Source organism: Oryzias latipes, chromosome 15 (genome assembly GCF_053564925.1).
Source record: "Oryzias latipes strain Hd-rR chromosome 15, Olatipes_Hd-rR_3.1".
In the NCBI taxonomy this organism is placed as follows: Eukaryota; Metazoa; Chordata; class Actinopteri; order Beloniformes; family Adrianichthyidae; genus Oryzias; species Oryzias latipes.
The window spans coordinates 27,319,403-27,343,279 of NC_136251.1; the positions used below are offsets into that span (position 1 = coordinate 27,319,403).

Below are 23,877 nucleotides of genomic sequence, written 5' to 3' on the forward strand. Positions count from 1 at the left end.
ACATTCTCATACTGATCATTAACTTTAATTAAATTTCATATCAATTTTTGATAGACACTGTTTATCATTACCACCCAAAAAGATAAAAATCAAAAACTTAACACTTGCAGTGAAAGAACTGAACAACGTGACTCAAACAACTAAGAAACCCCCCTACAACTCCCCGTAATGGTATGGCCCAGTCATTGGGTCTTAGGAGTGGATGTGGGAATCAACTAGTAGTAAAGGAAAACCGGGGCAGACATGAGGCTAACGGTTGCTCAAACGGAAAATTGCGTCTGAATTACCATAGAAATCACCTGTTGCGGCAGTTTTGGGTTTTTTCTTCTAAACCAGAGCCACAGTAAGTGATTTATTACCACATTTTGGAGTATAAAAGTCCTTTTTTTTTGCTTTTTTTTAATTATCTGCATCACATGACCGTTGTTTTTTTAAGAAAATGGCTGTTTTTTTTTTAGGTCCTATATGTGTAAGTATTGATGGGTGAAGACTTATCGTGACTAGGTTTATTACCTTTAACTAACCATTAGGATGAGTTGCATATATGTTTTTATGAAGTTTATTATTTACGTGGCATCCCTGCCAGGTGGTTTCCATAACCCCAGAGCAGAGTTTTTATGTCTGGCCGGATCATTGAAAAGCCCAGCTGCACATCTGTGTGTGCCTCACTGACCCTCCTGGTAAAGTTTCTATGGTGTGCTGTCATCTATGCAAATGTCCTCGCAGACGTTTTCTGAAAGATTCCGAGGAAAACCTTTGATACCTCAGTCAGAGAGTTTTCTGCGTCGACAGGGCGTGTTGTTTTCCCAGCAGCCGGCCTCAGAAGTGGGGATTATTACAGTCTTGGACGGGAATTAAAGCCTGCAGATCATGGTAACTCATGTGATGCCAAGTTTTTCTCTTATCAGCAGCAAAAAGGGAGATGTTTGAAAATGTCAACAACAAGTGTTTATTTGACTGCTGGCTGGCATGGATTGTGCAGTTTGTAGAATTTGATTACTACTTTTTGCAGCATAAAGCTGTTATGGACACATGTTATGGTATGAAAAGAGCTGATTATACCCTTTTTTTTCCTCTAAAAGCTAAGTGTCTGCTTTTTTTCTACTCTTTCTTTTCTTAAAAATCCATTGCTTGTAAACGCACCCTATTATTCCTCCTTCTGTTTTGTCAACGTTTTAATATGTTGCTACACGGTTGAAACATTAGTGATTTTGATCCATTCATTGCCTTTATAAGGAGAAATCCTAAAAATCTGGCCATCATTTTAGTCCAGGATTTAACTTTGAATGTGTCTTTATGTTTGACGGTGAGGTTCAGTGTGATTGGGTCATGAATAAGTTCATGCTACTGGTATTTCTAGTTTTTCTGTGCCTGTTTAAACTGACACCCAGTTGTCAGGAAGACCATGTTGGAACTTGTCTAGAAACACTGTTCAGTAGAACACTATCAGCCCAAAACACCACCACCGTGTGTTTCCTGTAACTCCACTAACTTACCAACACCTCTTTCAATAATGATCCCACTGATGTCCTGCATTTGCTTTGTATGACTGATACAAACTCGTATTCTCCTCGTAAAGCGACCGTTGCTCTAAAAATGTGGGTGTTTTTTTTAGGATCTGCCTGTTTTATTTGTTTTTTATCCTCTTTCTACCAGGTTTTGTCCAGAGTGGGGTTTAAAGGGATCAGAGTCGGCCCACAGCAATAATTACCCTGATTAATTGATACTTAGACGTTAATCAGATGAGTCTGGTACTAGTTGTGGCTTGGGTCCATAAACTGATGAACTTGGTAGATTAAATCTCTCCCATGACTGGTTGGCATCATTTCTTACAAAAGGCAAAGCACTCAGGATGCTAAAGTCAGTGAGAAAAGACACATTATTTATTATTTTCAGTTCATCTGAGACTAGATATGCAGAAGTTAACTGATAGTTGTTCCACATACAAAACAAAAATACAGTTTTGTAAAAATATTACTGTTTAACCTCTTCTTAACTTGTTAAAATAAAAAAGCAGTGATGTTTTTTTTGTATATTTAAAAAAACGCAGAGGTTTGCACCTTCAAATTTCTTCAGTTGAATAACAGTAGACCTATTTTTAATGTTTTTATCGTTGATCTGGAACTTTTGCTGAATCTGTTTGCGTATTTTACCCCTGATTTTGTGTCTTTACAGATGCAGCATGGATGAACTAGTGAAGGACACGTAGTGGAGAGAACAAAAACAACAAAAAAAAACACGGAAGCAACGCAGAGTAAACCCTTTTTTTTTTGTTTTTTATCGCAACTCAGACGTTATGTCTACCTTGACAAAGCACAAGAGAACAGTTTGTGTTCTCCTTCCCAACAAAGAGCAACTGGACATCACTGTGGGGGTGAGTGTTTATGTCTTTGCATTCTCTTTTGTTGCTGTTGTCATTTCTGTAAAAACTTAAATGCATCCCTGAGACTTTCATAGCAGAAAAACATTCTGAAAATCATCTGAACTTGTTTTTTTATCTTCTTTTTTTTTTGTTTAAGACGTTTCGCCTCTTTTTCAAAGACCAACTCGGATGAAAATAGTGGGTTTTTTTTTTTGTTTTTTTTTAACATGTCCTATTAGCATTTTTGGCACAATCTAAGACGTGTAAAAAGAAGTTTAAGATTAAATTGTATTTCTGTTTTAATCCAAATCGTTGGGAATCAGAGCAGACAAAAAAATCGTATTTGTGACTGGAGAAAATGCGCTGGGTGGGTCACAAGGTTCCTGCTCTGCTCCATTCTGATGCATCCACTTGTAGACAAACAGATCCATGAATGTCTTTGCTTTTCTCGTCTGAGCTGACATCTGGATCTAAACTATACGGCTGGATAGCTTCAATATTGTTCGCCGTTGTTGTTGCACCGGTAATGTTAGGTTGGGGGTGGGAGGGGCTGTTAGCTAGCAGGAAAGCATGTAAACAGAGAGCTCTCAGCACTGGGAATGAAAAGTTGGGGCAGAGTTGCTCTCTGTCAACGGTCCCGCCCACGACTCGGAAGTGAATTTCTGAAGGACTACTGCCGCTCTGCAGAAAGTATGTCTTAGAAAGCGATAGATTTTTAAAAAAAAAATGTATTGACTTTGTTTAAAAACGACATAATCAGCTTTGAAAACAGATAAAAAAATGACTGGAGTGGGACTTTAAAACATCCTTTCTATTACTCGTTGTTTGTTGTTGTTTTTGTTTTGTTTTTACATTTGAGTTATTCATTTCTGTTCTTTTTCTTTGCTCCAGATTAACGCCACAGGACAGGATGTTTTTAGTCGTGTAACGGAACATCTTGGAATCAACGACCTACACTTTTTTGGCCTCACGGTGGTGAAAGGTAAACGCATTCCTCGGTTTTACCTCATACTTCTGTCCAGACGAGTAACTGGAAACGGAAATGATCAATTAAAGGCAAGAGTCTGACAACCTTATAGTGACTGCCTATGGCTGCATTTTTCTTACCCTTCTGCCCTCCCAATCTGCGTAATTGAAAGTTATAATCCACTTTAGCCACCGAGCAAATGCCTAAATCTTCTGTTTCCAGAGCTGGCTCACCGCTCCGACAAACGGCCTTTTGTTTTTCTGTGGTGTTGCTTCAGCGATCACTTGGGCCAGAATCCCGGCTATATTAACTTCATTAAGCCAGGAATGTGCCCATGCATTCCTATGCTTTACTGAGGAGGGATGGGGGGGCACTTGTCATGACACAAGCTGCCTTGCTCACTGTTTCCCGGAGGCCTAAGAGCCGGCGAGTGAGGGGAGCTGGAATGAGTCAAAGTGGGATGGAAATGGGCTGGGAGACGAAACGGATGGCTAAAAGGAAAAGAAGAAAAAAAGTTGTGAAAGAGCCGGGTGAGCTCAGTTTGTGCGGCTAAACAAAAGTGATAACACGGATGAAAAAAATACCAATGTTGTGACTCACAGCACCAGGCAGAGCGTGATACCACGTTATCCCACTTTCAGAAGGTTACAAGCAGCTTTTTGTGGTTTTGTTTTAAGATGAAGACTTGTTTCTTTAGAGGAAAAACAACCCTAACCTTAAACTTTGAATTCTAAAGGATGCATAATGAAAAGTGTTGGAAATGAAATACAGCAATGAACAGCAAACGCCGCACAAGTTGCATACTAAAGAAACAGAAAAAAAAATAATAATAAAAAAGATTAGTTCTGTGGTCATCGCTTCCTGTTAGCCTAATTCACACATAAAAGAACAAAAGCCTTTTCTTAAATGCTAATGAATCCCATTGTGGGGCAAATTTTCCGCTCAGTTACATCATTGCTTTGTTTGCTCTGGTTCTCTGTGCTTCCTGATTGTCCTTTTCCTTCTTTCCAGACAACGAGCACATCTTTTTAGACCTGGAAGAGAAACTGGTGGAGTATTTTTCTAAGGAATGGAAGCAAGAGCCTGGAAAGGTAAAGACAGCCGTTTGCAAAGAAACTGCTTTTTGTTCAAGTTACCCAACTGTCTTCAGATAGGAGCATATATTGCTTAGTTTTAGGTAGGGCTGCACAATATGAGTAGAACTCGCCATTTGTGATATTAGTGATCAATATTGCGATGATGACATGACCTGCAACAAATGAACAAACAGCAAAACAAATAAAATCAACCTTTTCATTTCATTGAAACACTTTAATTCAAATAAGAGTCAATTTTCCTAAATTACACTCCAAATGACCCTCGTCTACATAGAAGGCGAACGTCTTACATAAGAGGGCTCCATCCTATTGGTCAAATGCATAAATGGATTTTTTTGATTTGTCAAATACTTCAAGCTGCCATAAGATTTTTTGAGCACATTTAAGGTAACCATTTATAGCAATTTTTGCCGTCTTTTGCAATATTTGCTTGATATCGCAATAATGATAAATTTGCGATGTCTTGTGCAGGCCTAGTTTTAGGTAAAATATGTATTTATTTAAACTTACAAATTAGAAAATCATGGATTTGCTTTTGTAAATGGAGCAAAAGTAAAAGCAAACATTAAGTTTTTAATTTAATATAATTAAATTAAAAATATAAGCAGTTTTCTTATACAAACACTAAATTCCCAACAATTTGGGAGTTTAGTGATCTGCAATGAGAAATAAAGTATCACCAATGCTCCAGAATTGTTCACAATGTTAATAAACAAAACGGTAATGAGAAGCTCACTAAACACGTTCAAAGTGAAGCATTACTTTAAAGGGACACCAGAAGGTGGAGAGTTTGTTTGAAAAGGCTCCGACTTACAGGAAGATAACTGATCTGTGAAACTGCAATTTAACAAACCACAAGCCTTTTGGAACAGGGATGGGGGAGATCAAAGGGGGGGTGTTTGGCCTTCCTCTTGACCCCTCATGTCTTGCCAATCTCAGACTCATCAGAAAACTCTTCAATCCCACAGCCCTGCAGGGCTGGAGGGGTGAGGATTTAAGCTTGTTTTACTGTTACAGCTTAAAAGAATGCAGAGCCAAGCACCAATAAAAAGCTTTTAACAGAAAGGAAAGTGCTGACATTTTGGCTCAACAAAGGAAAAGACCTACACGTCTTTGTTTGCTGGCCTTTTTTTCTGTTGTTTTTTTTTTTTTAAACATAATGGCCCAAAAAGAGTAGAATTAAAAGGACATGCTGTTTAGGTGCTCCAGGTGTATTTGAGGGAAGGTGTTGCAGAATGAAACAAACTTTAAATGAATCTCTCCACAGGTATCCCAGAAGAGACTCTTCACTCTTGTACTCTTCCTCAAAATACAGTTCTATGTAGAGAATGGAATACTCATTAGGTATGTGTTTCCTGTTTATTCATGTTTTGCAATCATTGCACGCTGTTGTTATTGGTGACTCGTCTACTTTTTGTTCTGGCCTCTCATGTGTGGCACCAGTGAAAAGAAGGCACAGCGTCTTTACTTCTCAGCTCTGCGGGAGCGAGTCCTGCGCTCCGAATGTCGTCAGCAGGAGGAGGTGTACTTCCAGCTGGCGGGTTACGCTCTGCAGGCCGACTTCGGTGATTACCTACTGTCGAGGGAGGGGGCAGAGGTCAAATCCTATTTTGCACCCAAGCACTACTTTCCCCCCTGGGTAGGTGTTAAGAATGTAGGAGCAATCTGACACTTTAAAGTCCCAATCTGATGAAAATTGAGTTTTTTGTTTTTCTTTTTAACATGTACTTGTGGAAATATAAAACAACTTAAGCTTAAATTTGAATTTCTGAGGATTTCTTTATTTAAATTGTTGTGAGTGCCGTTTAAAAAAGCTCGTAGTTGTCACGTAGAAGCTACAATCGGCAGGCCACAAGCTCCCTGCTCAGCTCTATTCTGATGCATCCAGTACTACCGAGCTTTCATCCGGCTCAGAACTGTACGGCTGGATTGCTCCGATATTGCTCGCCATTTTGGTTGCACCGGTGATGGTAGGTTGGGGCTGTGAGGGGCTGTAAGCTGTTAGGAGAGGGCATAAACTGATGGCTCTGACGGGGACGTGGTTATTCTGTGCCAACAGGACCACCCATTACTCAAAGGCAAATTTCTAATTATCTTCTCTGCAGAAACTATGTCCTAGAAAAAAAAAGGTTTTCTTTTTTTTATTATGGCTAAAAATGGCACAATCATAATTAAAAGACCTTTCAGGAACGCTGTGAAAATGGATCAAACGATGGATCTGAGTGGGACTAAAAATGAAGAATTATCCAAAATGATTTTGGAGATTCCCTGACATGTTTTCTCCATTTTTTTTTCCCTGTAGATTGTTGCTAAACGCGGGGAGAACTACCTGCTGTGCCACGGGCCTAAAGTACACCAGGAGCTGTGGGGAATGTCCACTCGTGATGCAATCCTCTGCTTCATCAGAGACTCGTGTCAGCTGGAGGACGTTCCCGTTACATTTTATAGATTGCAAAAGGTCACGACTCGTTTTTCTTTTCTTTTTTTTTCATGAGTTACACAATAGTTATTACACTTCATTTTTTGGAGGTTGCACAATATTGTGTTTTTACAAGTCCGCTACATTTTAAAGGGTTGTGTAAGTGCCCTCACCAGCATCAGCTCTCGTCTCTCGGTGCATTAAGAGGGAGGCTTAACTGTCAAATAGTTCTGTTATCTGAGCCACTCAGATGCCTCGCTGACATCCTATCATTCATTTGTGCAGGACAAGAAGGAGGACAGGAGAACGACGTTGCTCGGCCTCACCCTGTGGGGAATGCAGGTTTATCAGGTGTGTGTTATTAATTCACAACATCTTCATTAGCACATTTTTTTTAGCTTGAAGTTCAACCTTCTGTTCTCATTAGAAACTAAAACTAGCAGTGTAAAGGAATGTGTGGGAACGTTGCTAACAGCAGTCCATCAAGAGATGGCTGGCTGTCAGTTGCTTCATCTGTCCATCTGGGGGGATTAGCACACCAGGCCGGGCTGATTAAAATGCAACAGACCGTGAAATATCTGAGGAAGCCCTCCGCGTCTAATCCAGATGGCTCCAAAAAGAAAATCGATAATTGATCATTTGCTTTGAAGCGTATTTAAGCTGACCGCACAAAAAAAACCTGCTGATTAACTGTGTGTCTGTGTTCTTTAGGAGGTGAACAACACTCGACAGCTGCTTTACGACTTCCCCTGGTCAAGTGTCGGTCGTCTAACCTTCCTGGTATGGACACTCTTTAAAGTGAATTTAGAACTTTGTAATTCTTTCATTTGAATTTTCAATGTGTAATTCATTGTTCTATTCAGGGCAAGAAATTTGAGATCCAGCCAGATGGTTTGCCATCAGCCCGAAAGCTGGTTTACTACACCGGCTCGTCGTTCCGCTCTCGGCATCTCCTCTTGCACCTGAGCGGCAGCCATCAGCTGTACCTCAAGCTCCAACCTGCACTCAAACACCTACGCCAGCTGGAGGACAGCAAAGGTGGCTCTGACAGCCTTCAGTGCAGCAAGATCTAAGTTTATGATGTGGCATAAGAGATATTAACAGTATTTTCTGTACTTTATCTTAGAGAAACAGTATTACAGAGAGTCTTACATCAGCGATGAGCTAGATTTAGACCCCCCGGGCAGTGAGAGCAGCCCTGGTCTGTCTCGACACTCCACCAGCAGCTCTGGGATTGAGGCAGACACTCGGCAGCACAGCATCTGCGCAGAAATGACCTCCAGTGAAGAAGAACAACACGGAGAGAGATGTTTGAGCTCAGAAGCCAGTCAAGACAGCTCGTGCACCTCCGAGTTCTTCACAGGCTGCAAAACTCAAACAGAGGAAGGTGGGTGGAGTTTTCTCATTGGTTAATACTTACTGAGGGGTTTGATTCAGCCATTCAACATACTCTGTTTAACACCTTTTTCACACAAATGAATACCTTATATCTAGAAATTAGGACCAGTTTTGGAGAATCAAAGGAGGTTCTGGTCGATGATCCTGACCAGATGTTTCACCTGGCAGATCTTCTGGAAGGAATGTCAGTGGATTGTGCAGAATTCTACTCAAAGTCTCTTCTACAAGGTATCACTAATAAACTGCCGTCATCCAACCATGGAAGCAAACTCATCTTTGTTACTTCCTGCTAATAAAGCTATGCGTTCTTCCCAGAAAACAAAGAGAGTGCTCCTCTAGACAACAGTAAGAACGATGGAGAGTTATCTAGCAGGGAAACCTTTAAAGAGGTGAGGGACTGTTATTTTTTTCTGTGTACTTTTCTTGATGTTTACTAGTATTAACCTCATTTTTTTGCCTTCCAGAAACTCAAATCCAACTTTCAACCTCTGCCTCCTACACGCCTTGGTGGGTCATTACCACCTGACTCCTCTAAAAACTACACCTTCGACTTCCCAGATGCGATCAATTCAAACCTTTTAGCGGAGAAGAGCTCTTCCCCGCTCGTGCAATGTCCGTCCAAACCCTCCTTTTATGGCCGTAGATCTACCAACTGCCTCTCCCTGGATTTGTTAGGCGATGATTCCTTTCAAGAATTCATCTTCTGAGCACATTGACTCTGATAAATACACGTATTCACTTGGTTTCCTTTAAAGTTCTGTTTATTTTGGAAGTCATGAATGTCTTCATATTACAGGAACATGATTGAAAAATCTCTTGTGAATGTCTGAATAACAGATTTCGCCACAGTCCAGTTTGTGAACAGGATATTTATTATTGTATAATGTGTATATAAATGAGTTTTTATTACAGTTCATTTTCTATGACCAAAAGCACATGTAATCAATGTTAAGCCTTCTCTGAAATGCCTGATGAAAGATGATTTCAGCAAATATTTTTTTAAGTTTTAAACCTGCTTTTCTAAAACGTCGCTTTCTTGCTGTCAGGGTTTTGTTTTTTTTATTTTTTTAGAAAATACTTCAGAAGTTGTGGTAAAATATCTGTTTTGTAATCTTTATTTTTGTAATCATTTTGTAATAATATACTGTTTTTATACTATCTGAGCCAGCCAAGTTTTCTTTATTATTCTCCTAAAGGATTTACTGCACCATTTACAGGTCATTCAAAGTTAGTGGGATGCTATTTCTGTAATTAGTGTACAATGAATGCATTATTTTCTTATATGATCCAACACAGAGCCAGTTGTTCCCTTTTTTTCTTTCTTTCTTTCTACATATTGTTTTTGGGGCATTACATAATTGATCTGAACTTTTGCCAACATGACCAAACTAGGAAAGAGTGTCTCAAACCATGAAATTGCAAATAAATGTGAGCAATAATCCTAAATTCATAAAGCATATTTTGTCTTTTAATTTTTTATTGTATGTTCAATGGAAAAAAGACTACTCCTGGATTAAAACAATTTGTTTTGGAGAAATATCAGGGGATTTCACTTATTTGCTATACTTGTTTGTTTTGTGAAGTTTCTGCAGTCAGGAAGGCAAGCCCAAAAAAAAATGAAAACACATACCTGCAACAGGGTTTTTAATGTCTACAAAATTGTCCTTTTATTTTGTTGTGAAAGTATTATAAAAGTAAACTTTTCTAAAAGGTTTATCTAAGATTACTATTCTGATAACCAGGTAAATTGAATTATCTTGATAATTTTATATTGTTCCTAAAAAAATTAACATTTATTGAAATGCTTTGGTCTAAACACAGGAATAAAGCATGAGAACTTTCTTATATTTGATTTTTATCACCACTTTACATTTTTTTCTAACCGCCAGGAACAGATTAGTTACCATCTCCTCCTTTTAAATGTAGTTTCACTTTTGAAATGATTTCTCAACGTTTGTTAAATCCAAAAGGATGTTAACTTGGGAAAAAGCTGACATCATTTTTCCGCCTTGACAAAGGTGGAAAATCTTGTTTTCTTCCTTTCTAAGATAGTTTTGTTCGTCCTTTTCTTGAGATAAAGAAAACTGGCAGCTACTGTCAACTTTGGTGGTCATACTTTGGCAAGATCTAAGGAGAGTTTATGGTCTTTTAGATTTAAACTTTCTTGTTAGAAGAAAATAGATTTTATATATTATTTATTAGTCATTAACTAATCAAAATATATATTTTGCAATACTTTAATTTACATGCAAAGTTCTTGTATCAGAAAAAATGTTTACATTTTCAAAACAATTAACGGTTGAGCTGAAGTTTTTTTAATGTGCTTTTTAAAGGAAATTGTTTGTAAGAACAACATTCAAAGCAATAAGTGATATTGCGTTTCAGCAGCTCTTTGGTAATCATTCTAGTTCTGTTGGAGTTTATACACATTTCCGTAATTGGCTGTTACAAAATAATGCATTATTTAATATCAGAAATATCTGATGAGGTACTTTGGAGCAAAACAGAAACATGCAAGTGTAATAACCTTTTGAATTAGGAAAATATTTTGTCAATATTTTGCAGTAAATTGAAATTTGTCTAAATTGATTTTATTGGAGACATTTCTCAACATTTATAGAGTATAGTAATGGTTTGTACTCAAATGCCATTTATTTGATTATTTTATAATATTTTACACTTCTCATTTATTTTTACATGTAAACAAAAAGTAGAATTCTAAGTTTCTTGTGTACCCATCTACAAAAATATATATATAATGAAATCTCGCGAGACTTTGAATCACGTTTACGGAAGTTTACATTTTGGTACAGGAAAACGTGTTTCTACTGGAAGCCGTGAAATGAAAAAGTGATTTTAAGTTTTCTTGAGCTCGTTGGCCTCAGAGTGAATTTCATAAATGATGCATTCGGTTCTTATTAACGCGGTTTTACGGAGCTCTTCGGAATACGAGGTTTTGCTGGGATCTCTGCTGTGGCCCAGTGAGACGTGGCCGGAGACGGAGCGAGTGGAAGCGCTGACAGCTCTCATCGAAGGACTCGGAGCACTTTTAGCCCGCTCAGATCCACAGCCGGTCACAGATGCAACAAGGCAGAGTATTACTGCTGAAATCGAATCGGTGATTTGGACCAGGTGCATGCCTCTCCTGTCCAAAATCTCAGCAGAACCAGAAGATGCGGGCTGCAGGGAGAGCACCACCGCTGTTTGCAGACTTTTGCGTGTTTGCGTCGCGCAGTGCAGCGAGGATGCGCGGACGCGAGCGGCTCAGTTCATCCTTCCATCCCTGCAGCCACAAGAGGAGGAGGGGGAGATCTCCCATGGGCGTTTCAGCGTGGAGGTGGCCTCTGAGAGCATGGCATCCCTCATCCCTTTTCTGTCAGCTGATGATCACCTCACACAAGCCATCCTGTCTGCTGCCCTGTCCTCCATCAGATCCCTCCCGGACGCATCTGTCCCCAGAATCATTGTGCGGATCATCTCAACCCTTCTGAGGTTCTGCAGCGGTGCACGGTCAGACTCCATCCTCAGGTCCATCCTGGAGCACGTGTGCGGCTGGCATTCCTCAGAGACCTCAACTCTGGTGACAGAGAGGTCTCTACTGTGTTTGACCGCCCTGTCAGACCACCTCCTCCAACCACGCAGCCCCCAGTCCCACAGCTCAGATGCACCCGACCCTCGCTTGTACCTTCAGTTCTGGAGGATTGTTCAGGATGGACTGACTCACAGAGACAGCCTGGCCCGTAAGAGGGCTCTGTATCTTCTGAAGAGATGTGCAGCTCTGTCTGAAGAGGAGGCCTTAGATGTTCCGTCTTCTGCATCAGAAGAAGGTAATGTGTGGTTTGGTAGGTGCACGTGAAAGGCTGGCTCATGGATAGTTCTTTAAACGCTTTTGCAGATGAGATGCTGTTCAGGTGGGCTCCTGATCGGGTGGAGGTGCTCAGAAAGTTCTGGGAGGATTATGTTCTGGTAATGGAGACTCTGGAAGAAAACCAGGTAGGAATTTAGACGTCGTTTCTTCAGCTTTCGAATTTATTTATGATTTATGATGGCTGTTTTTTTTCATTACAGATTCATGTAGTCCGGCCAGTTTTAAACAGAATCGACACTCTGATTGAAACTACAGTAAACGGTTGCCAAGGTAACACAAAATCCGTCAAATTTTCTGCTGGAGTCAACTTAGCTCCTGTTGGGCAAAGGCGGGGTACACCCTGAACAGTTTGCCAGTCTGTTGCAGGGCCACCCACTCACATGCACACTCCCGTGCACGCCTAAGGACTATTTAGAATCCCCAGTCAACCTATAAAGCATGTTTTTGGGGGAGGAAGCTGGAGTGCATGAGAACATGCAAACTCCTCACGAAAAGCTCCCAGCTGGGATTCAAACCCAAGAGCGCTAACCACCTCTCCACCGTGCAGCCCAACACAAAATACATCACAATAAAATACAAACAAAGTTTGATTTCTTGGCCTCTTCTTCATGTGTGCCGCAGGCTCGGATTGGGGGCTCTTCCACCCGTCCTGGCTGTTGTGTGTGTACCACCGCATGTTCCAAAGTGAGAACAAATCCCTCACCAAGGAAGGAGTGTGTCATCTGGTGGAGCTGCGGGTCCTGCAGCATCCTGCCTTTGCATTATGCTTTTCTCAGGTGTTCAGTCTGCTCATCCAAATGTAACCAAAAGGTGTCGAAACACCAAAATGGGTTATTAACTTTCTCTCTTCTCTTGGATTGTAAAGTTCATCGTTGGTCCGTTTATGGACGTTCTCTCCGAAACCTCACTTTTTCACAGGTGAGCATTTAAACTCTGCCAGAATAGTTCTGCGTTGCTTAGTTGTGGTTAACCAGCACCTTTTGTCCACCAGGTCACCTGGGGAAAGAGTCGGGGAGTGTCCAGAGCTGGCGGTGAAGCTCAGAGTCTTCATGGAAACCTTCTTCACCAGTTTACCCCAGGAGGAGCGATGTGGGTAGAACACAGAAAAAGTCATGATTCAAACCTGTCAGTGTTGTTTATTTTGTGTGTTTCGCAGGTGCTGTGTTGCTTCAGCTCATTCAGCAGCTGAGCACTAAGCATTGGAGTGCAGTACCACTCCTCTTCGTGTGCGAGTCGCTGTCTCAACTTCCTCTGCAACCTCTGCTGGGGATCAGCGGGCTCGCCACCATCAGGTTGAGTATTTTCTGAGTCTGGGCGGGTCATGCTAAAATATCAGCTCACCCGGTGGGTTTGTTGCTCCATAGGGAGGTTCTGCGATGCACCATGATCACACATCAGGTGCTGCTGAGAGGAGCTGCGCAGTGTTTCTTGCTCAAGAGCGCCCTCTCTCTCACAGTGGTGGTAAGACACATAGTTCAAGAGCAAATTTAAATCAGAGGTTTTAAAAGGGGGGATAATTAATGAAGAATTTTTGAACTTTTAAATAAACCTGACACTAAAGTGACTGTTTTTTTCTTTTTGCACAGAGTGAAGTAACCCTGGATGATGTTTTTTCTTTCCTGGCGTGTTTCCGAGCAGATGAGTCTCTGTGTAGAGGAACAAAGCTGTGGAATCAAGTATGTTGTTGAGCCCATTTAATATCTCAAACAGTAATGTCACCTGCTTTAATGGTTGTTACCTTTCAGGTGTGGGCCTGGCTTTTAAAACACGAAGACAGTTTTAAATCAAGAACGATCGACAGAGATTTGGATGCTCCCCCTCGTAAAAAGGAAACGGTAAAAACTCACGTTCAAGAGACGTTGCTGGCCTTTCTCATGGTGCCAGCGTGTATGGGTAAGTGGTGTGAGCTCACCGTCAAAAACTTCGATTACACCTCCAGATGGGATTGCTCTCTCGTGATGCTCAGCAGAGTCCATCTCCTCCCAGGTCATAATGAAAGGCTGCCTGACTCCAGAGAGGCTGACAAGCTAGCCAGAGCCGTCCTGCTGTGCGCGGAAATGCAGAGGAGTCGAGCAGGAGCAGGATTAATCAGCTTTCTGGACTCGTTGTTGTCTCCCCTGCTTGACACGCTGAGCCGAGTCAGCACCAATATGTACCAGCCTTTGAGCAAGAGCGACAAGAGCCTGCAGCTCCTACTTAGGTTGTTCCAGCTTGTAGCAATCAATCAGCGTGTCCGCGTGGAGGAAGGTTAGAAATGTTTATCCTCAGAGATATGCAGAAACATGGTGAATGTCACCCAAAAAGCAAATACTTTTATCTTTTGCCTTTACGTTACGAGTTTAGCCTTAAAATCCTGAAATTTGAAGGAAAGTGAAGGATCTTTTTTTGCACAAGTTTCTCCTAAAAGACCCACTCCGATCATCTTTTGATCTATTTTCAAAGTGTTTCCAGTGGTCTTTTCATTATGCTTATGCCGTTTATAGCCAAAATAAAAAAACTTTGTTGTTGTTTTTTAGGACATAGTTTCTGCAGAGTGGCAGAGGCTCATTAGAACTTTATCTCTGAGTTGTGTGGGTGCAGAGCAATCCCGCCCCCTTTCCCCGCGCTGTTGCAGAGCAAGAACCTTGTAGCATATTTTCACAATCGTTTTCAAATTGCGATTTATCATCTGCTCATGATTTGAATAAGGAGATACTCAGGAATTCAGTTTTGAGCTTAATTTTCTTAATGTATGTCCTCCATCAAACTAAAAAATAGCCACACGAAAATGTTAAAATCATCATAAAACATGACATTTGTCGTAGTGGGTGTCTAAAGGGGGGGGAAAAAAATCAACATTTTATGAAGAGTTTGTGTGAATGGTTGTTTTAAAATTCAAATTATAGGTCCATAAAATAGCAATATGTAAGTTAAATAAATCTGAATCTCCCGTCTTTTGTCATTTCCAAAGATGATGTGCTGGTTGCCATTAGGGGAATCCTTTTCCGGCTTTTTGATCCAGTCCTGGAGTTTATCCTGCGGCAGCTGTGTGGGGGGCTGCAGGAGGTGATTCCATTGTCACTACAACATGAAAACGTCACTGTAATATCATCAAATAATTCTTAAGTGAAAAGCTTTGTCACCAAGTCTTTTCTTTCCTTAACAGCTTTGTGACGTGGAGCGAGCAGATCTCTATCTTTGTGTTCTGAGGCAGCTGGTTGTCGTGTGCCGTTCTTCATCACAACACCACAATAAAATTCACCAAATAGTTTTCCCTAAACTCATCAAGTTTGGCCTCACGGCTCTAAAGAACCAAACCCATAGGGTACATCCCTAAATGATGAACTCTTTGTCATCTGCTGGGATGTTTGGCTTTCTGAAACTGATGGTTTTTCCGTCACCAGGTCCCTTTGGTGGCAGATCAGGTTGCTATGGCTGTTGCTATGGCATCCCTGGCTACTGTTTGTGACCTTACAGCACAGGAAGGAACTGACAATCAATCAGAAACCAGCTCCGCTTTGAAATCACTGAACGACTATTTCTTCAGTCCGACTTCTTCACAGCATCCGACCTGTTTGGGACACATCAATCAACGGCTCGTGAAACCACAGCTCATAGACTCTTCAGGGTTGGTGGAAACCGGCATTATTGACGTAAAAACATACGTTTTATATCAGCCATGAATCTGTTTCTTCCCTTAGCTGTAATCTGGAAGCACAAGGGATTCTGCAGCAGGACTGGGGACTCATTGCCGCCAGATTCATGCGAGACCAGTGGATTTGCCTGAACTTTCTTTTTAAGACTTTTGGGATTCCTGCGTCGACAGCTGACGCCCTCCGAGCTGCTTTTCTCTGTGGGCTGGAGGCCCTGACCCTGCTCCCCAGCGACCTGGTGCTGCCCGTCCTCACATTCAATGAGATGGTTTTGCCACAAGTGAGTCTCAAAATAAAACCAAAGTTTTTAGTTTTTTTTCTGATTGTTTTGTTTGTTTGTTTCTAGTTGGTATGCGGCGAAGAGGCGCTCTGTGTGCAAGCAGTGACTTGTAGTTGGGAGCTCGTGCAGGGGCTGAGCACCAACGCTCACGACTTCTGGCCAGCGCTGAGAGGCTTCGTTTCCATGGCTTTTCAGCACAGCCTGCTCATCCTCCCCAAGGATCAGGCTCCAGACCTCACGGTCACCCTGAAACAAGTGAGTCACGCTGACAGAAAAGAACAACTCTCAGCTCTTCTGTCTCGGTCAGGTTGCGTGGCTCATTATTTTGGCTGCTGACCTCTTGTTTTTTTTAGATTGCCTCTGAATTATTGGAGCTGTCTCAGACAAAGAGTGGCGTGTATGGCGTGCTGACTCAGCACTGCTGCCAGACATGGCTGGACACTGACGCCGGGTTTACAAGTGTTTTCAGCTACTTGGACATCGTCACTGAAGCTTGTGTTTACGGACCTTTGATGAGGAAAGATCAACGGTAAGTCGTGGGATCAAATACCAAAGCAGCTCACTTTCAAATATATATATATTTTTTTCTATTTTCCTCTCAAAGACTCATTCAGGATGTCCACACATATGTGGAGCAGCTTGGGGAATCATGTGCTGCTAATGTAGCAGTTACAAGGTAAATTCAACACGAATCATTTGAGTTTGTTGTTGAAATTCTTGCCGCTAGAGGTCCCTGTTGCATAGTTGATGTTTTCTCAGCTGAACTGCAGCCTCTTGTTTTGCAGTGGTACCAGGGATGATCAGTTGCCGCGCATTTGCGTCCTGGCTTTCCTCAGCCGCCTGGATTCCACTAATGTGCTGCACCAAAGACTCATAGAGGAGCTTGTTTTTGAGTTACTGAAGAAGGTAAGTCGTACAAAAAACCGCATACCCCATAAAATGTCATTTTAGAACAGATATAAGACATTCAGATCCTACATTTTACTGAAAATTGTTTAAAAAGATCTCGGAACAAAGATTTAGTTATTTTAATCCTTAAAAAATATATTTTTTGTCACTTTTATTCAGAATAACAGACTGAAATTGAGACATTCACGTCCATCATCTTATCTTTCTTTTCTACATACCGTACTCTATTTTGCAGTTACAATGAATCCTATTGTCTAGTGCAGGGGTCTGCAACCTTCAGCACTTAAAGAGCTATCAGGTCGATTTTTTTACTGACCCAAACCCAGTAGGAGGCACAAAGTCTTTCTGCAACCAAAAGAAAAATAAGACACTAATTTGTGTTCATGACATTGTTACTGTTACTATAGATAAACTATTGTTTTTTTTAGCATAAAAAGTAGCCTTTTTTCAAAATGGATAAAACAGTTCTTGACTTTTGACAGAGGTTCAGTCGACTTATTTTCAAAATAAGACACCCTGTGCCACATTGGATCATAACAATGCAGCAAATGCAGTAGTGTAATTTAGTAAAAAAAAAAAATTTAAAATGGTTAATTCATAAATTATAAGTACAAATTCATAAATCTAATCAACTCAAATCAAAGCTTATTAAGTGACCCTTGCTGTATTTTTTGAACCATAAGGCCCACTGAAAAGCATTGAATTTGTTCTAAAATAAAAAATCTGGCTTAAAATCCGACGCACCTTAAGTATGAATTCTGGTTGTGCTTACTGAATTTAGATTGATTTTCTGTTTGCACACGGCACTCAAAACTCTGTCAAAGTGTTTTGGTACGACTTTGGTCAACTACGAAGGATTGATTGTTGTTGGAAAGTTACAGCTACCATATATAGAACCTTGTGGAGTGACACGTGCTGTCCTTTGTGGTTAGAGGACTTAATTAGAGTTTGAGTTAGTTGACTTTTTTTTACAGTATTACTTACTTTAGTTACTTTTTTAAATTAAAAACTTTAACCAGAGAACCATGATGGAGGGGTCAAAGAGCCACACGTTGCTCTGGAGCTTCAGGTTGCAGACCCCTGGTCTAGTGGATCTTTGTAGTTTTAATTTATTATTATCTGTGTTATGCTTAGGAGTGTCATTGATTCCTTATTCTTCTTTTAATTTTTTTATCTTTAACTTATTTTCTACTTTTTATATCGTATAAATAAAACGTACATTTGGATCGTTAGATTCTTTTAAAATCCTTTTATATTTATATTATTTTATTGTATTTTATATTATATTTCCATTTTTCTGTGTGGATATGTAAATTATTTGATTAATAATAATTTTTTGATCATTTAAATGGTGATGATCATCCACCGGTTGTTCCGGTTGACCTCCACATGCTTTTTTCTTTAACAGGACACTGAAATATCAAAGTCCAAAACGCGTTACCATAGCAACTCCCTGCAACACCGTGTTAAAAATAGAGTGTGGCAAACACTACTGATGCTGATGCCTAAACTCAAAGAGGTACGAGCGAGTTGTTGTGTGTTTGTGCATGCAGGAGTTTGTTTAGGGCAGAGCCTCCTGTCAGTGAAATGTTGTGCGTTTGTGCATGCAGGAGTTTGTTTAGGGCAGAGCCTCCTGTCAGTGAAATGTTGTGCGTTTGTGCATGCAGGAATTTGTTTAGGGCAGAGGTTCCTGTCAGTGAAATGTTCTGCGTTTGTGCGTGCAGGAGTTTGTTGGCGCGCTGCTGAGCCGCGTGTTTGAAGCCGGATTCGGCAGCAACCACGCCTCAGTAAAATACCTGATCGAGTGGATGATGATTCTGATCCTCGTCCGCTGCCCACAACACATTGAGAGTTTGTGGATTTGCTTCAGCAAGGTGAGGTCTGCTTAAAATGTTGAAGCTCCCTGTTGACCCAAAAATCTCACTCGATGTTTTCAATTTAGACTCATGAACACACCAAGACCAGCATCTGCACCTTCTTGTCAGTTCTGGTACATTTTAATGTCATCGTTCCACATCTTAAGGACAAGGTAAAGAATTGTGTTTTTCTTTTTTTATTATTTGCTTTCAACCTTTTTTTTTAATCCTTTTCCATAACTTATCTATTGAAGGATGTGCAGCTCCGTAAGGCGCTGGATGTCACCCTGCAGTCGTGCCTGAGTCACAACTTCAGCGTCCGCCTCTACGCCTTGTTGGCACTGAAGAGGGTGTGGCATCTGGCAGAAAACATGGCGGAGGAGGCCGAAGCTTTGAGATCGTTGTCCTCTGTGGTCGGCGTTTGTCTGACCCAGGCAGAGGCCATGCAGAGCACCGGGTACAAGCAGTGTTGGATGAACTTCCTTTTGCTGTACACTCTTGTCATTTTTAACACGCACAACCTTTTTTTGTTTTTTTAAGAAATGCTAGCAAGAACTGGATACGGATTCAGGAGCACTTCTTTTTCAGTTGCTTCCATCCCATCAGGGATTTCAGCATTGAGGTGAGCTTTTCTGTTGAACAATTTCAACCCACAAAAAGATAATTAATCAGCTGAATTTCTTCTGTTCTGTCTAGACTATTTTCTACACCTTCCCTAGTCTGTCAGAGCTGACTGACGATGAGTGGATTCCACCGTGGAAGTTTGAGAGGTTTGCAGGGTTTGCAGAAAGCTCAGCGTTTCCTTTGAGGAATGCTGTTCGCGACTTGGAGCAGGTCCAGCCTGGAGACTGGATTCAGCAGGACAGCAGTAAGTCCGCTCTCCAGCAGGCAGCCAGACTGCCGGAAAATCCCACCTTTACTATGTCGACAAGGTATGTTGTCTCCCAGGTGAACAGGGTAAGGAGGAGCGCTGGGTTGAGGTGCAGAAGAAGATCACCCCGTCGAGGCTGGGAATTCAGGAGCAGGAGCCCGAACTTCAGCTGATTCCGCCCCAAAGGGCTGCCCGACTGGGCAAACAGCCGGGGGCCCTGCTGGTTGTGGCGTCACTCATCGACAAGCCTACCAACTTGGGAGGTGCTGCACCGCCTTTAAGAAAAATTCCAGCCTTAATCATCAATTCACAACCATCTTTTTATTTGGTTTGTGTGTTGATGTTTGGTGCAGGTCTCTGCAGGACTTGTGAGATCTTCGGTGCCAGTGCTCTAGTCCTTGACAGCCTCCGCCACGTCACGGACAAACACTTCCAGTCGCTGAGCGTCTCCTCTGAGCTGTGGCTTCCTTTGTTAGAGGTGACACATACAAAATAGCTCATGGGGCAGACTTCAGAAGAGTAGGCTAAGGTCGATACAATTTCCTCCCAATACAGCAGGACCGAAAATAGCTGTTAGTGGCAACATAGCAGGAAATAGTCGACATAATATTTCCTATAATTGGAGAAAAGTTAAACTGGAAAAGACACTGAGATCTGCTAAGGTTTCCTTTACACTCCACCTTTTAAAACATGACAAAAATATAGCAGCAAGTCAATCAAAACTAAACCTGTACATCAAGATTGGAAATGAGCATTTCTGACTCCTCATTTTATCTACTTTTGTGGCAGTGAAAGAAATGGTCTGTACACTGCAAAAACGGAATCTTAAGAAAGTAAAATGATGCTTGTTTTTTGCAAAAAATTGTCTTATTTCCTGTTTTGCATAAAAAATAATCTTACCAAGAAAGTTTTGCAATAGAAAGAAAATCGTAGCTGGAGAAAACATGCTGTAGTGTCAAATTTTTTTCTTCTTCTTCTTCTTCGTAGCCAGACCTTTTTTTTTTTTTTACCCCATTGGGAGATTTTTCCGCTTATTTAAAGAAAATCTTCCAATGGGGTAAGAATTGCAGTGTACTGGTCGTCCTTAGGTGTGATTTTCTTTTATTTTTAATTAGGGGTTTTTATCCACGATGCGATATGTGTCCCTATACATGTCCCAAGGAACGATATGTATCGCAATATTTTACCAGATCTTTTTTTTTGAGGGCCAAGAGTATGAATTAGAAAAAAAACTCTACCTGAAAATCAATATGTCTTTCATTGTAATGAAATTGTAAAATTCGGTTTATTTAATCATCTCAATGTTAAGCCCTGCAAATGTATCTCATTTGCTATATAAGTAGCTTTTCCCAAGCAAATTGTGCTTTTATTTTGGTAACTTAAAATATACTTGTTCTTGAAGGGAACAGTCAACATCTTCTGTTTTTCACAACAAAATATTTTTCAGTATAAGAAAAAAAATGGAATGAATGTGCCTTAATCAATAGGGTTAAAAGCATGATTGAGGAAATAAAGTGCTGTTTATTTTCAACATTATTTGATGTACAGTGGTGGACAAAATTGGTGGTACCCCTCAGTTAAAGAAAGAAAGTCCACAATGCTCACTGAAATGACTTGAAACGTTCAAAAGTAACAATAAAAGAAAATACCTGTGGACAGGTGCAGAAGGCTCATTGACAAATACAGAAGCCGTTTAATTGCAGTGATTTCAACAATAGGTTGTGCAACAAAATATTAAGTTATGGGTACCATCATTTTTGTCCAGCCCTATTTCATTAGTTTATTTTTTTAAATAATTCTGTTAATCAACAACTCAAAAGTAATGGCTGATTTTGATTATTTAATTTTCAATAAATTTCAATTTATTGAATTTATTTTCTCACACACTGAAGTAAACCCGGATTTCACCGCTCATCGCCACGACGGCCTTTTTTCAGAGCGTTGTACACATCACTCTGCTCCATCAGGTCGCTGAACTAGAATCTATTGCTGTGAGGTTCCGCAGGACCTCACAGTAATAGATTCTTGCTTTGCCGACAGCATTTTGCCTGATGATCTGTGCATTAGCAGCTGCTTTACTGAAATCTTCTTGCTTTGGTGTGTTTTGCAGAGCTGCTCAAAGAGGCTCAGTGTGTGGTGCTGCCAGCTAGTGGCCAGAGGTTTAAGTGAAAAACGAGAGTCAAACGCAGGACGCTCATAAATAAATAAATAAATAAACAAATATCGTCCTGCCAGGATTTAAATGGATACAAATATCGGCAAATGAAATCAGGAAAAATGGATTCAGCGATATATCGCTGTTTTATATATATATATATATATATATAAAACAAACGTTTTTTTCCCTACACTCCTAATTTTCAACATCTCTGTTGTTCAGGTGAAGCCCATGGAGCTCACAGAATTCTTGCAGATGAAGAAGAGTGAAGGTTACTGTATTGTTGGAGTGGAGCAGACGGCCAACAGTCAAAGCCTGCAGGACTACCGCTTCCCTGAAAAGACACTGCTCCTCCTGGGGTATAAAAGCATCAAAAGAAGTCCACTCTCACACGAGAAAAAGCTGTTTTTTTCCATCAAAAACAGTCAACTGTGCACCAGCTTCTGTCTTTGATGCCCCCGAGGCTCTCACAGAGATAAAAATGTGAGCTGACGAGACTATTTCCTGTCATCTCACCTCTGTAGGCCTGCTGTGTACCTGTCAGGGCATGCTGGGCTATAATTGGCTCTCCCTGAGGACAGCAACCCGCGTCGGAGACGCAGCTGCACTAAAACACTGTCTTCTCAGTAAACATTTCACCCTCTTGGTGCAGTTCACCTTCGTATTAAAGCCCTGCTTTGCTCTTTTCAGCGGGGCTCTCAGCACAGCATGACTCAGCTGTTATCTGTCATCGTGACACCATGTTATCCAGAAGATGAGCAGAGGGTGTCAAACCCCTTCCTAATGTCACCTGGCTACAGAGCTGCTGCTCATTTGAGTTTTTTTTCTCATTTGCATGCTTTTTCCAAAGCTGACTACGGTTTCTGTCTGTGCTGGATTTAAAGAGTAGCTAAGCAGAAAACCGTATTTACGCTGGAAAATCCATGAAATCTACATCTTTAGAAAGAAATATAATTACCGTATTTTCCGGACTATAAGTCGCCCTTTTTTTCATAGTTTGGCAAGGGGTGCGACTTATATTAGAAATAAATTGAAATAAATACATTGTTAACCCTCCTGTTATGTTCATTTGTGAGGAACAGAGATGATGTTCCTGGCTAAATTTGATGTATGAGGTATGTTAAGTGTTAAGAGTATGTTAAGTGACTCAGAGAATCAGCAAACCTTTTTTTACAGTAAGATTCATAGATTCAGAAATGCAATAAAAATGACAACTGTTTCTACAAATACAGGATGAAAACAGAGTATTAGTTGGCCAATGATGCTTCATGAAAGGAATAAATAAATAAGTATGAGAAAGAATTACTGTGAAATTATGAGATAAACAGTCTGCCATGATTGTGTCATATGAGTTTGTGAAAGTTATTAGTTCTTGGTCTCAGATTTGTCAAAAAAATTTCCCGTCAAAATGCGACTTATCTGTGTTTTTTTCTACTTTATAATGCATTTTTGGGCTGGTGTGACTTATACTCCGCAGCGACTTATAGTCCGGAAAATACGGTATTCATAGTGTCAAGATTTGATGCATCGTTCAAGTTTTATTAATTATTTATAAAATTTACTGATCTTTAATGAGGTAAACAGCAGGAGAGAAAAGGTATTTGTTTGTATTTCACCGAGCAATAATGAGTTTCTCTCTTTATCTTTGCAGGAATGAGCGGGAAGGTATCCCTGCTAATTTACTCCAGATGCTGGACGTGTGTGTGGAGATCCCTCAACAGGGAGTGATCCGGTCGCTGAACGTGCACGTGAGCGCTGCCCTGTTGATTTGGGAATACACCCGGCAGCGTCTGACCTCTAACTCTGTGGAAGTTGCCAACAAACATGAGTTTGTTTGACAGAAGAGCACATGGTGGCTTTTGTGAAGATCTTCCTCTTTGACATTTCTGCAAGGAGCCAAGGCTTCGGCATCCGCAGGCATCAGCTCTTGTGCCTTAATGAAATTTGTGCATAAAGATCACGTCGCATTTTTCCATCTTGGTTCCTTTTCTACATTTTTTGCCATTCGAGTTTTACGTTGCAATTAAAAATATCACAATAAAAGTGTTTATAAAATTGAT

The 23,877-nt window shown here is 40.7% G+C and overlaps 2 protein-coding genes across 5 annotated transcripts; both read left to right on the plus strand.

The window, feature by feature from the left end:
• Positions 1 to 204: 204 nt before the first annotated feature.
• Positions 205 to 9,697, plus strand: zgc:172136 (FERM domain-containing protein 6). 2 transcript variants are annotated; one of them, XM_004077434.5, is made up of 14 exons: positions 205 to 343; positions 2,176 to 2,374; positions 3,254 to 3,344; positions 4,341 to 4,420; positions 5,694 to 5,770; positions 5,870 to 6,065; positions 6,729 to 6,884; positions 7,131 to 7,196; positions 7,557 to 7,625; positions 7,709 to 7,883; positions 7,972 to 8,232; positions 8,340 to 8,471; positions 8,559 to 8,632; positions 8,708 to 9,697. In XM_004077434.5, exons 2-14 carry the CDS (start codon positions 2,297 to 2,299, stop codon positions 8,948 to 8,950), a joined length of 1,698 nt encoding a protein of 565 aa, XP_004077482.1. In that variant the 5' UTR covers positions 205 to 343; positions 2,176 to 2,296; the 3' UTR covers positions 8,951 to 9,697. The 2 variants fall into 2 exon arrangements, with proteins under 2 accessions (XP_004077482.1, XP_023819048.1); XM_023963280.2 differs by lacking the exon at positions 205 to 343 and adding an exon at positions 708 to 873.
• Positions 9,698 to 11,006: 1,309 nt separating this feature from the next.
• Positions 11,007 to 23,876, plus strand: tarbp1 (TAR (HIV-1) RNA binding protein 1). 3 transcript variants are annotated; one of them, XM_023963278.2, is made up of 29 exons: positions 11,007 to 12,070; positions 12,139 to 12,236; positions 12,312 to 12,381; positions 12,733 to 12,887; positions 12,977 to 13,029; positions 13,103 to 13,200; positions 13,268 to 13,403; positions 13,476 to 13,572; positions 13,698 to 13,787; positions 13,857 to 14,004; positions 14,098 to 14,358; positions 15,062 to 15,156; positions 15,257 to 15,415; positions 15,495 to 15,718; positions 15,792 to 16,023; positions 16,090 to 16,278; positions 16,377 to 16,552; positions 16,628 to 16,699; positions 16,809 to 16,929; positions 18,341 to 18,451; positions 18,657 to 18,806; positions 18,875 to 18,961; positions 19,043 to 19,245; positions 19,329 to 19,410; positions 19,485 to 19,656; positions 19,737 to 19,922; positions 20,013 to 20,137; positions 22,040 to 22,176; positions 23,469 to 23,876. In XM_023963278.2, exons 1-29 carry the CDS (start codon positions 11,143 to 11,145, stop codon positions 23,653 to 23,655), a joined length of 4,842 nt encoding a protein of 1,613 aa, XP_023819046.1. In that variant the 5' UTR covers positions 11,007 to 11,142; the 3' UTR covers positions 23,656 to 23,876. The 3 variants fall into 3 exon arrangements, with proteins under 3 accessions (XP_023819046.1, XP_078788403.1, XP_078788404.1); XM_078932277.1 differs by lacking the exon at positions 23,469 to 23,876 and adding an exon at positions 22,342 to 22,522; XM_078932278.1 differs by lacking the exons at positions 22,040 to 22,176; positions 23,469 to 23,876 and adding an exon at positions 21,770 to 21,874.
• The last annotated feature ends 1 nt before the right edge of the window (position 23,877 follows it).

Coding starts and splice junctions, on each gene's coding strand:
- zgc:172136 (XM_004077434.5), top strand. CDS start 2,297: ATGTCTACCTTGACAAAGCACAAGAGAACAGTTTGTGTTCTCCTTCCC. Junction 7,884..7,971: donor CCAGCTGGAGGACAGCAAAG/GTGGCTCTGACA, acceptor ACTTTATCTTAG/AGAAACAGTATTACAGAGAG. Junction 8,233..8,339: donor CAAAACTCAAACAGAGGAAG/GTGGGTGGAGTT, acceptor CCTTATATCTAG/AAATTAGGACCAGTTTTGGA.
- tarbp1 (XM_023963278.2), top strand. CDS start 11,143: ATGATGCATTCGGTTCTTATTAACGCGGTTTTACGGAGCTCTTCGGAA. Junction 12,071..12,138: donor GTCTTCTGCATCAGAAGAAG/GTAATGTGTGGT, acceptor ACGCTTTTGCAG/ATGAGATGCTGTTCAGGTGG. Junction 16,700..16,808: donor GCTAATGTAGCAGTTACAAG/GTAAATTCAACA, acceptor CTTGTTTTGCAG/TGGTACCAGGGATGATCAGT.